The following is a 12,179-nucleotide window of genomic DNA, read 5'->3' on the forward strand; positions in this document are numbered from 1 at the left end:
GAAAGAGTCAACAGATGAAGAGGGGCTAGCGGACAGCCAAAGAGGGGGAGAGCAGAGAGAAGTAGGGATAGACGACGCCAGAGAGGGGGGGGAGAGAATGGCGCCAAAGAGGGCATGGGGAGTTCAAAGACGTTCGTTCCATCACTGTGACGTCCGTTCTGTTCCGTTTTCCTCTGTGGACGATTGACGGAATGAACGAATAACGTACATCGGATGATGACGGAACGGTGACGAATGACGAAAATGACGGAATTTTTTTCCCCGGACGGATATTGGAACATAAGTCTGTTCCGTTCCGTTCTGTCCGTTCAAACCTGTCTTTCGTTTTCGTTGTCCAGCTCTAGAGAGATAGAGGGAGAGACAGAGAGATATAATGAGAGAAAGAGAGAGATAGAGGGAGAGACAGAGAGAGATAATGAGAGACAGAGAGAGATAGAGGGAGAGATAGAGAGAGACTGAGAGAGAGATAGAGGGAGAGATAGAGAGAGACTGAGAGAGAGATAGAGGGAGAGATAGAGAGAGACTGAGAGAGAGATAGAGGGAGAGATAGAGAGAGACTGAGAGAGAGATAGAGGGAGAGATAGAGAGAGACTGAGAGAGAGATAGAGGGAGAGATAGAGAGAGACAGAGAGAGAGACTGAGAGAGAGATAGAGGGAGAGATAGAGAGAGACAGAGAGAGAGACAAAGGGAGAGATAGAGGGAGAGACTGAGACAGAGATAGAGAGAGAAATATGGGGGAGAAAAAAGGAGAGAGAGAGAGTTCACCCCTCTAACGGCAGATTTTACTTTAGTTTGTACTTGATCTGGTGATACTTCTTAATTGACCCTTAAACCCTAGGTCTTCTCTAGGAGTAACCTCTCTTCTCTTCTATCTCTCTTTCTCTCTCCCTTAACAGGGGAAAAGGGAGAAAACTTGAAGAGTCAGGCGGCGGTGATATTCAAGAATATTCAGAGCGCCAAAGCCTTGGTGAGTTTACTTGAGTTTTCCCACTCGGGTATGCCGAAATTTCGACACTTTGTTGATATTGCCGACCCACTTGAAACTATCCACCGATAGTCGATTTCCCAAAATATTCATTTCGAAAACCGACCAAGAAACGGAAGTTGAGAGTCATACAGTTCTTGTCTCAGTTCACATGTTCATGCTTTCAAAATAGTATCATGGGTTTTTTCCCCGTAAGAATTTGGAACTGTCTACCGATAGCCGATTACCCGATATGTTCATTTGGAAAATTTCTTAAAAAAATGTTCATTTAGAAGACCGACGAAGAAACGGAATGTGGGAGTCATAGTGTTCTTGGCTTAGTTCATATGTTAATGTATTCTGAATAATATCCTGGGTGTTATTTCCCCTGTAAGCATTTAGAACTATCTATCGCTGGTCGATTTCCCAATATATTCATTTGGAAAACCAACGAAGAAACGGAATTTGAGAGTCGTACCGTTCTTTTCCCAGTTCATATGTTCATGTTTTATAAATAGAATCATGGGTTTTTCCCCCTGTTTGCAATTGGAACTAACTAACGATAGTCGATTACCGAATGTTTTCATTTGGAAAACCAACAAAAAACGAAAGTTGAGAGGCATACTGTTCTTGTCTCAATTCATATGTTCATTTATTCTAAACAGTATCATGGGTTTTTTTTTTCTCCTGTAAGCATTTAGAACTATATACCTTTAGTCGACTACCGAATATATTCATTTGGAAAACCAGCGAAGTAACGGAAATTGAGACTCATACAGTTCTTGTCTCAATTCATATGTTCATGTATTTAAAAAAATTATCCTTGTTTTTTCCCCCTAAGCAATTATAATTTGCATTCCTTGAGCTGGAACCATTACGTACCGGCGGAATAGTTCTAGATTTCTTGGGCTTGCTCTGAGAAGCGATGGTAGATTTGAAATTGCAGGCACCTTTCATCTTTTTCATCTTTATTTGATGAAATTCCTGGAACTTAAGTTTTCTTGCTTTGTAACTTCTTACAGTATTTTTCCGGAATACCATCGATCAGAACTTGCGGATCAATTTCCGTGATAATTTAGTTACAATACCGAATTTTTAGGACAGTATTAGCGTGATGTTTGAACTCCCCCATATATTAGCGAGGAAGTTACTGCCACCTGCTGCCATGTTTGAACCCCAAGTTTTTATTTCATTTAAGCCTCAAAACCCTTTTTTTGCATTGCCACAGCACTTCATGGAGAAAGATGTTCCCTTATAATATTCGTACAACAATAATAATATTGAACTCGAATGATACGCGGATTGAAGGAATCAAAAGAAAAAAAACATGTGGCTAATGTGATTGTTTAAAAAATGTTCTCCATGACGCATATCACCTCAATTTTTTAATGCATCATGATGACATATTGAACAACTTTGGTCTCTTTTTCGTGGATCAGATATGGAAAAAGGAGATGGAAAAGACTCTGCTTGCATGGATGTAGACGAGTCTCCAGACAATGTAAATCTTATATCTCTCTTCCCCTCTCCCCTGCCTTTTACATATTCACACGGATTTCCTGATATATCTTGTTCTCTTTTTCATTGCAGAGTGGGAATGTCCCAGAATCTGATGACCTGGCTGAGTCCATGGAGCAGATGGGCATATCGGAATCATCGTCAGGGTCCTCATCTATTGTTTTCAGGAATAAGCCAGTGATCATCATCGTTGTTGGAATGGCTGGTTTGTTCTTCCTCATCGCTATCCATATCCTTGAATGATAGTGTGAGAAAGTTACCTGCCTATGGTTTGGTACCCGTCAACGTCTTTGAATGTTGAGATCATCGATGAGGACCCTCGTTAACACTGACAACGATAACGACATTAACACTTTATGGGGTGGTTAACATCGATGTTGATGTTGACGAGAGTACTGCTGGCGATGATGTTGTCGTTGATGGGTTACTTCAGACATGATTCTTCAATGAGACATGATCCTTAAAAATACTTCTTTTTTTGGAACTATGATCCTTAAAAATCTTAATTAAGTATAAAGACATCAATCTTCAACCCATCAACATCAACCACCGTACTTGGCATTGACGATGACGAGGGAATTTTCAGAGCTCTGGAAGGTCAGGATTCTGTGATTGTCGGCATCATCGTCAATGTCAACGTAACTGAGGTTGTTGCTGGTGACGTTGATGATTATGCTGACAGGTTCCAGGGCAATTGATGGTTGATGCTGACGATGACAGAGTTTGCTGAACGGTCAATGTTGATGGATGATGACAGTGCCAGCATCATGTTTACATCAGCATGAGCTGGGTGATCTGAATTGACAGAGGTAAGCATTCACCATCGTTGTCAAATTGGGTTGACGACAGAGACTGACCAAAATTGTCAACCTGTCATCAACATCACAAGGTTGACAATTCTGGTCAAAATTGTCAAACTGTCATCAAAATTGTCAAACTGTCATCAAAATTGTCAACCTGTCATCACAAGGTCGTCAACCTGTCATCAACATCACAAGGTTGACAATTCTGGTCAAAATTGTCAAACTGTCATCAAAATTGTCAACCTGTCATCACAAGGTCGTCAACCTGTCATCAACATCATTTTTTCTTAAAAAAAAAAAATCAACATAACCATCAACATTGTTTTTAAAAAAGACATCACCATCAACATCACACCTCATCATTGTTGGAACTTGCCAAACCCAATGAAGGTTAGGTTAACATGGACATTAACATTGACACTTTCATCATCAAATCATCATCAGTTAACATTACCCTCAACATCCACCGCCTAAATGGAACGTAGTCCTGACTGGGAATGTTGTCGTTCACAGGGAGCGGTAAGACGACCCTGCTTCACCGACTATTTTGTCACACACAGGCTTCAAATATGAGAGGTTACTTCATCAACCTTGACCCGGCCGTGATGAGTCTCCCTTTTGGTGCCAACATCGACATAAGAGACACTGTCCATTATAAGGAAGTGATGAAGGAGTTTAAGCTTGGACCCAACGGGGGCATTCTCACCTCTCTAAATTTATTCTCGACCAAGTTTGACGAGGTAATTTCTAAAATTTAAGCGAAGTTTATGTTGCACATCTCGTTCTGGGAGATGCTGATAAACAAATATCAGCGTTAACTATCGTGTTGACTTTTCAGTTTTCCAACAATAATTTAGAATCTCTCTGGCAATGCGGATTCTGATATGATCATGTACCCAATTCAGGGTTATGTTCTGTACTTTGGCCTATTAGGTGCGTCTTGGTCTTTTGTGACTAAAGTAGCTTTTCCTTGTCCCTTTAAATATCTGTAGCGTTCCCTCTGGGAATATCCCTGTCAATGCGGATTCTTCACGGTTTCAATAGATGTTTCTTGTTTCATCTGAATTATTTTCTGATGACTATGCGCAGATTCAGCGCCTTATTCTTGTAGCAAATCTTTAATTCCTTCAAATTTCTTTGGTAGATTCCCGTTACTCAGTCATATCCCTTAGTTTATTTTTATTATGTCCCATTTTACGTTGTTTGTTTATTCTACAAGATTCTCGCGTACAACTTCCTCTGAAAATGAATCACACAATGTAGTAAATTAGTAGGTAGGCTGGAATGCCAATTCATCAATACACAGATATTGTGCTTCTTTTGGTCAAGGTTTTAGTTTCAGAAAGAAAAAGAAAGATGTTATCTCAGGATGGGAAATCAAAGCACAGATCGTGCTGAAGTGAGTTGCATGCAGCTTAATTAATGTAGATTTCTCATTTACGGTTTAGAAAAAGGATGGGCAAGGCTTGGGATTGTTTTGGTCTAAAAATTCTGCATCTTGGATGATGTTCTTCTAATCGGAATAACCTACTAATAACGTTCTAACAGTTTTGCTTCCATCCGCACCATTTATTCTTTCTTTTGTGTGTCACTCTTGGTATTGTGGCAACTACCTGTCAATTATATAGTTCTTTTTTGAAAGAAACCTGTTTATTATTTATTTAGTAAACAAAGACATTCAGTTCAATTTTGTTAACACGCATTTATTTTTGTCAGTTACTGTTCATTTACTTTGTAGCATGACCTCATAATCTTCAGACTTTGCTTTTTCAGAATTTCATTCCTTCTGGATCTGAATACTTATCATTGACTTCGTTAAATGATTCTGAATCTGAGCTGGGGATGCATTTTCAAAACTTCATTCCTTTTTGAGTCTGAAGATTTATTCACTTCATGACGAATCTGAATTGAGTAGGGTAACATTTTTAGAACCTTCATCCTTTTCAATCTGACGATTCATCATTTACTTTGAAACATGAATCTGTGTCTAAGTAGGGAAATCCGAATCTGAATCTGAGAATGATTTGACTTTGCGTATTGAATTGAATTCCTAGGTTGTATCTGTCATCGAGAAAAGGGCTGATCAGGTTGACTACGTCATGGTGGACACACCTGGTCAGATCGAGATCTTCACCTGGTCGGCATCGGGTGCAATAATTACAGAGTCCTTTGCATCCACTTTCCCCACAGTCATTGCCTACGTGGTCGACACGCCTCGCTCTTCCAACCCGGTTACTTTTATGAGCAACATGCTCTATGCATGCAGCATCCTCTACAAGACTCGCCTCCCGGTCATCATTGTCTTCAACAAAGTTGATGTCGCTCGCCATGAGTTTGCCCTCGAGGTGTTCTCTCTCTCTCTCTCTGTTTTATGTGGGCATGCTTCTACTTGTATGGCTATTTCTTATGCCAACTTATATTGTTTTGTGGTGTAGTTATTTGGATATCTCTCTTTATATTTGTGATAGTCTTTTGTGTGCTGTCTTTGTGATATAGTTATTTTGATGTCTGTCTCATAGGTGCAATAGCCTTCTGTGTGCTCACTTTGTGAAGTAGTTATTATGTCTCTCTCTAGTTTTATAAGAGTCTTCTGTGTGCTCTCTTTGTGAAGTAGTTAGTTGTATGTCTCTCTCTACCTATGGGATAGCCTTTTGCGTGCTCTCTTTGTGAAGTAGTAATTTGGATATCTCTCTTTCTTCTTATTGCAATAGTCTTCTGTGTGCTCTCCTTCTCTCTGTATGAATTTTCATGCTTACATATCACGTCTATCCATCATGAAGTCTGGTTTCACGCATGTTTTTCACTCTTGTCTATCCATCTGTCCACTTATCCATGTCGCATCTATCAATGATTTTGCCCATGAGGTAGTCTGTCCGTGTCTATGAATGGTATTATTTGTAAATCTGTTTCTCTTGTCGATTTATAATGTTATTAATTTCATGCCTCTTTCTATAAATGCGTTGTGTGTTCTTTTTTTACATCTGTACAAACGTTGATTTACGTTTTTGTATCCAGTTTGAGTCTATCTATCAGGAAGTCAGGTTTGACCCATCTCTTTATATCTATTCGTGTATCTCCTCGTCATTTCTCTCTCTTTTTTTCTTTTCTGGCTGCGCATATCCTACCTTTCTCGCTGTTGTCGATATTGCTATGTGTCTCTTTGCCCTCTAGATTCTCTCTCTTATGAATATTTAAGTGCATTCAAATATGCATGTCGTGCCTATCAATCATGAAGCTAATCATCTGTGTCTAATGCTCATATGTGTGTCCATCTGCAACCCCCCCTCTCTCTCATCGCTTATCCGTAGTGGCATGCATTCTATCTCTCTCTAAACTCATGGATGTCTCTACGCATGTGTTTTGCCTCAAGGCCCTCTCTCCTTCTGAACGAACATTTATAAACATTGATCCATCACGAAGTCCTTAGCTATTCACTCATTATTAAATCTGTCAACCCATCTTTTTATCTCTGTTTAACTAAAGTTAAGTTCACTCTGGGCCAGTGGATCGAGGACTTTGAAGCATTCCAAGCTGCCGTGGAATCAGACACATCCTACACGGCGAGTCTGACAAGGAGCCTCTCACTCGTTCTCGACGAGTTCTACAAGAACATCCGCACCGTTGGCGTCTCCGCCACTACAGGGGACGGCATGAAAGAGTTTTTCTCTGTCGTGGACGCCAGTGCCCAAGAGTTCATGGAAGGCTACAAGTAAATGACAATAATTGACTTTTCTCTCTGGTGGGTTGACTTTGGTTAACTGGCTTTTTTGTTTTCCAGGGTTGATTTGGATAGGAGGCGGGCAGAGAAGGAGAAGGTGGAGGAGGCGAGGCGGAGGGAGAGCATGGACAAGCTGCGCAGCGATATGGAGAAGTCGAAGGGGGCCACCGTGGTGCTAAGTACCGGGCTTAAGGGCCCAAACCCAGGTCAGGAGGATGAGGAAGAGGGAGGAGAAGATGATGATGACGAAGAAGAAGATGAAGATGATGATGAGGAAAAAATCAGATTTTCAGATGACGAAGAAGATGATGATGAAGAGGTAGGCAGGTTTGCCTTCTGAAGGGAAGGATAAGAAGAGTGTTTTGGGAGTGGCTGCCTAATCTCTTTGTTTTTGTGTGGAGAGGAAAGTGAAGTAAGAGACATGAATGTTGAAACTGTATTTATTGTATGGTCAAAGTGTCATTAAGGTTGCCGTCTCTTAAACAAGTCTGATTCAAGCTACTTTGGGATATAAGGGATTTGGATAAGATGTAGGTTGACTTGTGTCTGTAGCAGAACACTGGCAACAAACATTTGGTAAACGCTGCTTCTGTGCAGAGTTCCATAATCAGTAAAAAAAGTGGGGAAGGGGGGGAAGTGGAACTGAGATATCTATGAGTGGTCTCATTTGAATTGAATGACTTAATTGTGGATCAAGGAAAGATGATATTCTGGGACTCATAAGTGAGAATTTGGCACATATTTAATATAGTTACATTTTGGATCTGAGCATTGTTGAAGGTTATGTTGGCAATTTATGATGCAGTCGGCATGCTTCATTTGAAGTTTCACCAAATCCAAAAAATTAAACTTGAAGATCAAACTTCCATTCTATAAAGTAATTAACTAATCTGCTTATTAAGTAGGAGATTGAAGGTTAATAAGAGTATGACTGTCTTTAATGCCATTTATTAAAGTCCTTGGGGAGTTATACGATATCGAGAGGGATGAATTTATTATTTAAGGTAATTTTTACTTGCCCTTTCTACTCACTCATCCATGTTTTTTTTCTTTTTTGTGATTTCCTGGTCTCTTCTCACAGTGTTTTCTCTGCAGGTCAACATAGTAAGTATTAATATAAATAAATAGATAAAATTAATACGAAATGGGATGAAAACACTAAATGATACACTTTTCAATAAATAATCCATCAAAATAATGATACTCATTGATAAATGACACACAACACTGGCGTTTCCTTGAGAATTCATAATACATGAACCAAAATGCAGAAAAAATGGTCACAATGATCATTATTCAATGGTTATTATTATTTTGTTTTATTTGACTGTTGATTTTACCAAAATTTTCATGCAATATGGACAAAAGCAAAAATATTACAGGCAGATATTGTTTTTGAAGAGAGAATTTAATGTTTTTTTAATTATACAAGCCAAGTGCTTGTTGATCTCTAAATTACACTTTAACAACTACTTATTCATCGAGAGAATACCTCCAAGAATGACTAAATTTAGGATAAGTAATTAGCAGATCCTCTCGCTTTCTTCCTTCATGTTTCTAGTTCTTAGTGCAATGGAATTGAAACAATGTTTTAGTATGCATTCCAACACAATAAAGAAGGTATTTATCAAATGACAATATACCCAAGACCTAACCCAATAAATATATTCTTGTAATTTTAATGTTAATTTATTATTTATAAAATATTCGATTAAACTAATCTATTATGAATCAACCAAAGCAGGAGGAGGGGGGGGGGTAATACATAAATAACTCTGTTATTTGTTAGTCATATCTACAAGAAGAGAGTATATGAACTGTTACTAATTCTTTTGTTTCCTTGGGTCACTTGCCATCAGCCAGAGGTTTTGGGTTTTATACCAATATTTTGGATAAAAATGTAAATCAATAGTTGCAAAATTCAGAATAACAACACTATACATAATGTTGTTTCTGTAAAGTAGAGATCCAGAAACAGGTTCACGAATACTATCAATATCTATAGGAGGAGCAGCAATGAAGGCAACAATAAATACAAAAGTTGCAGTCAGTAAGGTAGGGGCCATCAAAGCACCAAACCATACAATGTAAAGACAGTTTTCAGTGCTGGTTATCCAGTATCAGAGAGCATCTCCTGGATTTTAGTATCACACCCGGTGAGAAGTACCCTTCCCTTCTCATGGCCACCAACTCTTTCTGAAATCACAAGAGAGTTTATCATGTGCGCACTAGCACTACATGGCTATACTCATACTTATAGGTGATGTAGACATTTTTAATGCTTCATACTTACATTTTTTGGTTAATCATGAGAATGGAAAACCTGAAGTGGATTAGAGGCCATTGCTACAAGACTAGAATTGATTTAGGTTTGGGGGTCTGATAACATGATACTATAATCCAGGTGATTCTCTCTCATTCCTTCCTATTTAGATCATAACTCACATGTGGTGGCTACAACATTTGGACTCCTCCTCTAACGTTCCTCCTTCCTAAAAGTGAAAGATGGGCATCTTTCTCCTCTTGTTCAAGCACCATTCTCAAATATGTATATGTGAAAGATTTGTGGTGAGGTTCCTATCTACCTTTTTTTTAATTTCTGGGTTTCATGTTAATTTTTTATAAAGATATTCATTTTTTACCTGGAATATTTACATGCAACTTGGTATTATACATTGTTTGGTCTAGCTTTTCTGTCTAAACATTTTTGGCCAGGCAGAGTCTTGTCAATAAAATTTCAGGGTGGTCGTCTATCCAAATTGCTCCCATCACAACACAATTAACAGTACTGTTATCTTGTTGTATCCACTGTGGCAAGGTAATCAGAGTAGGTTCATATCTATTTACATGCAAAGGAAAATAGCGGTGGATCACTCAAAAGAATGGGTAAGGATATGTAAGGGATACCAAATGTATAAATAATATCAAGATGGCTTACTACCAATCATCAATGATTGAGCATAATACACTAGAAGAGTGTAGAAAAAAAAGATGATAAAAAAATCATTTCCAAGAATTGGCAAATAACAGTATGTACCACCCAAACATAAGATGATAACTGCATCAATAAAAAATCATCAAAGAAGTAACATTATATGCTTCCAAAAGGAAAACCCCCACAAAAAATAATTTTGGCACTCAGATCTTACTCAATGTTGTTGACTTCCTTTATTTTTATCTTTTTTTTAATGCAAAGCGATGAAAAAATGGAATCTTATTATGAAAATAAGGAATTATTGATTAAATAAAAATTAATCAAAAAATCATCAGATGTGAGTAGGGAAAAGATGAAATAGGATGAGAAGATGTAGATGAAAACAATGAAACAAGGAAAATATATCATGAAAGAGTGATATCACAAAGGGGAAGAAGATAAAAGACTTGGGAGTACGCATATCATAAGCATTAGGGACTAAAGAGGAACATATGGTTACATATAGGAATGAGTGATAATATGCGAATGGTGAAAGGTAGGATAAAAAATTGGGTGAAGATGGTACACACATAAAGATTAGGTGGCCAGAAAACAACGATTTTTTGCTTAACACTTGAATAAATGATAATTCCTGCCCCAGGTGAGAGTTGACTTAATGAAGACCCAAAACACTAGATGAGATCGGCAACTGGAAAGATGAATAATAGGGGGTTCACTTGGCATTCAACCGGAGACAACAGTATTTCAACGTTTTGATTTTAATGTCTGCTCCTCAACCTAACAAATACCCTAGTCACTCAGAAGAGGACAACATTATTCTAGACAATGGCTCATACTATCAACAGATTTACTTGATCTGCTGAACAAGCCAAACTTTAATAGTTCTGTTTCTAGGACATAGGGTGAATGTATTCCCCAAAATTGGCGTGATTAATTTCATTAAAGTGGTCTTTTAAGAGGGCATGAATGTTTTTTTAAAAAGCCTTATATTTAAGAAATTACTCTATCCTAAACTTCAAATGAAGCAATGATAAGAAAAATGTGGAACCGTTTATCTCTCCCCCTCCCACAATTTAAATCATGAATTCCCCTAATGTGAGCTAAAAAATTAAAGACAAAAAATAAAAACTAAATGGAAAACCGTGGTTTCTTATCCTCATTCCGCTTGTGGCAAGATAGTATTTGCTCATTCCGCTTGAGTCCTCATACACGTTTGGCTTACACCTTCCTTTACAGAGCCCTTTAAAATTAAAATCCTTCAAAAGAGATGCAGGGAGATCATATAGGATTCATATAATATCCTATTTATCTAGTTCAAAAATAAAAAAAACCATAAAGAAGTTCCCAAAAATTATTAAAACAAACCTAAAGAAGTATATAATGATTAGAGAAAATTTACTCATAAAATATCAATTTGAGAATCATCCTGAAAGTCCACCATAGTGTTCAGTGGATGAGGTTCTAGCTCCAGCAAAGGCTTCAATCTTTGTCCATTTTCTTTAAAATGTCTACCTATTTTGGATCTGAAATAAAAAAGCACCATAACCAAACAGTTTAATTAATGTATCATCCCATTGACTCAGCTTCCCAAAAAAAATTCATGTATGAGTTATAAAGTCAAACATTTTGATTCTCATAAAAATTATCCCATTTAATTTGGAATTAGAAATCAACTTTTTATTATAAATCAACTTTTTTTATACTTTATTCTGCAACCCCTGAAGATCCTGCAGCTGCAACATTCAACTTTTACCTGCATTCTCTATGGCAAGGTTCAATTTCCTAATTCTCCAACAAGCCCACTGTTCAATATCCAATGTAAGATGGAACACTTTTCAACATATCGACCTATAAGGGACATTCCAAAGGGTCCCTTATACACTATTCTGTAAGCCCAAAACACATTGTGTAATTGTTCAGTTCAATCTTTACCATTTGGCCGTATGACTTATTAATGATTTCACAATAGCTTAATTCAATCTGCCCATTGGCCCAAGGATTTGAGTAGTCTCCTTATGTAACTGCCATATTTTTTATGTAAGGACCAAAAATTTGAGCTATTAAAGTGAAATACAAATCTGGCGAGTATATGCTGATTTAAAAACTTCAACACTATTTTGTTATTAATGGTTAAAGTGGGAATGATAGGGAGAGAATGAGATAGAGAGAGGGAGAGAGAGAGAGAGACTGAGATGGAGAGGGAGACAAGAGACGCTTGTCGGCGCCTCACAGTACAAGAG

At 37.9% G+C, this 12,179-nt stretch overlaps 1 protein-coding gene across 1 annotated transcript; it reads left to right on the forward strand.

Annotated features, from left to right (window-relative positions):
- Positions 1-811: 811 nt before the first annotated feature.
- On the forward strand, positions 812-7,490 carry QQT2 (P-loop containing nucleoside triphosphate hydrolases superfamily protein). The gene is made up of 7 exons (XM_078584108.1): positions 812-968; positions 2,405-2,466; positions 2,556-2,688; positions 3,800-4,026; positions 5,341-5,631; positions 6,790-6,995; positions 7,065-7,490. The coding sequence occupies exons 2-7, from the start codon at positions 2,407-2,409 to the stop codon at positions 7,342-7,344; spliced, it is 1,197 nt and encodes a 398-aa protein (XP_078440234.1). The 5' UTR covers positions 812-968; positions 2,405-2,406; the 3' UTR covers positions 7,345-7,490.
- The last annotated feature ends 4,689 nt before the right edge of the window (positions 7,491-12,179 follow it).

This window comes from Wolffia australiana, chromosome 12 (assembly GCF_029677425.1).
Source record: "Wolffia australiana isolate 7733 chromosome 12, ASM2967742v1".
NCBI classification, from domain to species: domain Eukaryota; kingdom Viridiplantae; phylum Streptophyta; class Magnoliopsida; order Alismatales; family Araceae; genus Wolffia; species Wolffia australiana.

What these genes read in the sequence shown, in the direction of transcription:
- QQT2 (XM_078584108.1), top strand. Translation starts at nt 2,407, where the DNA reads ATGGAAAAAGGAGATGGAAAAGACTCTGCTTGCATGGATGTAGACGAG. An exon ending in CATCGTTGTTGGAATGGCTG is followed by an intron (nt 2,689 to 3,799) that starts GTTTGTTCTTCC and finishes TGTCGTTCACAG; the next exon opens with GGAGCGGTAAGACGACCCTG. An exon ending in TCTCGACCAAGTTTGACGAG is followed by an intron (nt 4,027 to 5,340) that starts GTAATTTCTAAA and finishes TTGAATTCCTAG; the next exon opens with GTTGTATCTGTCATCGAGAA.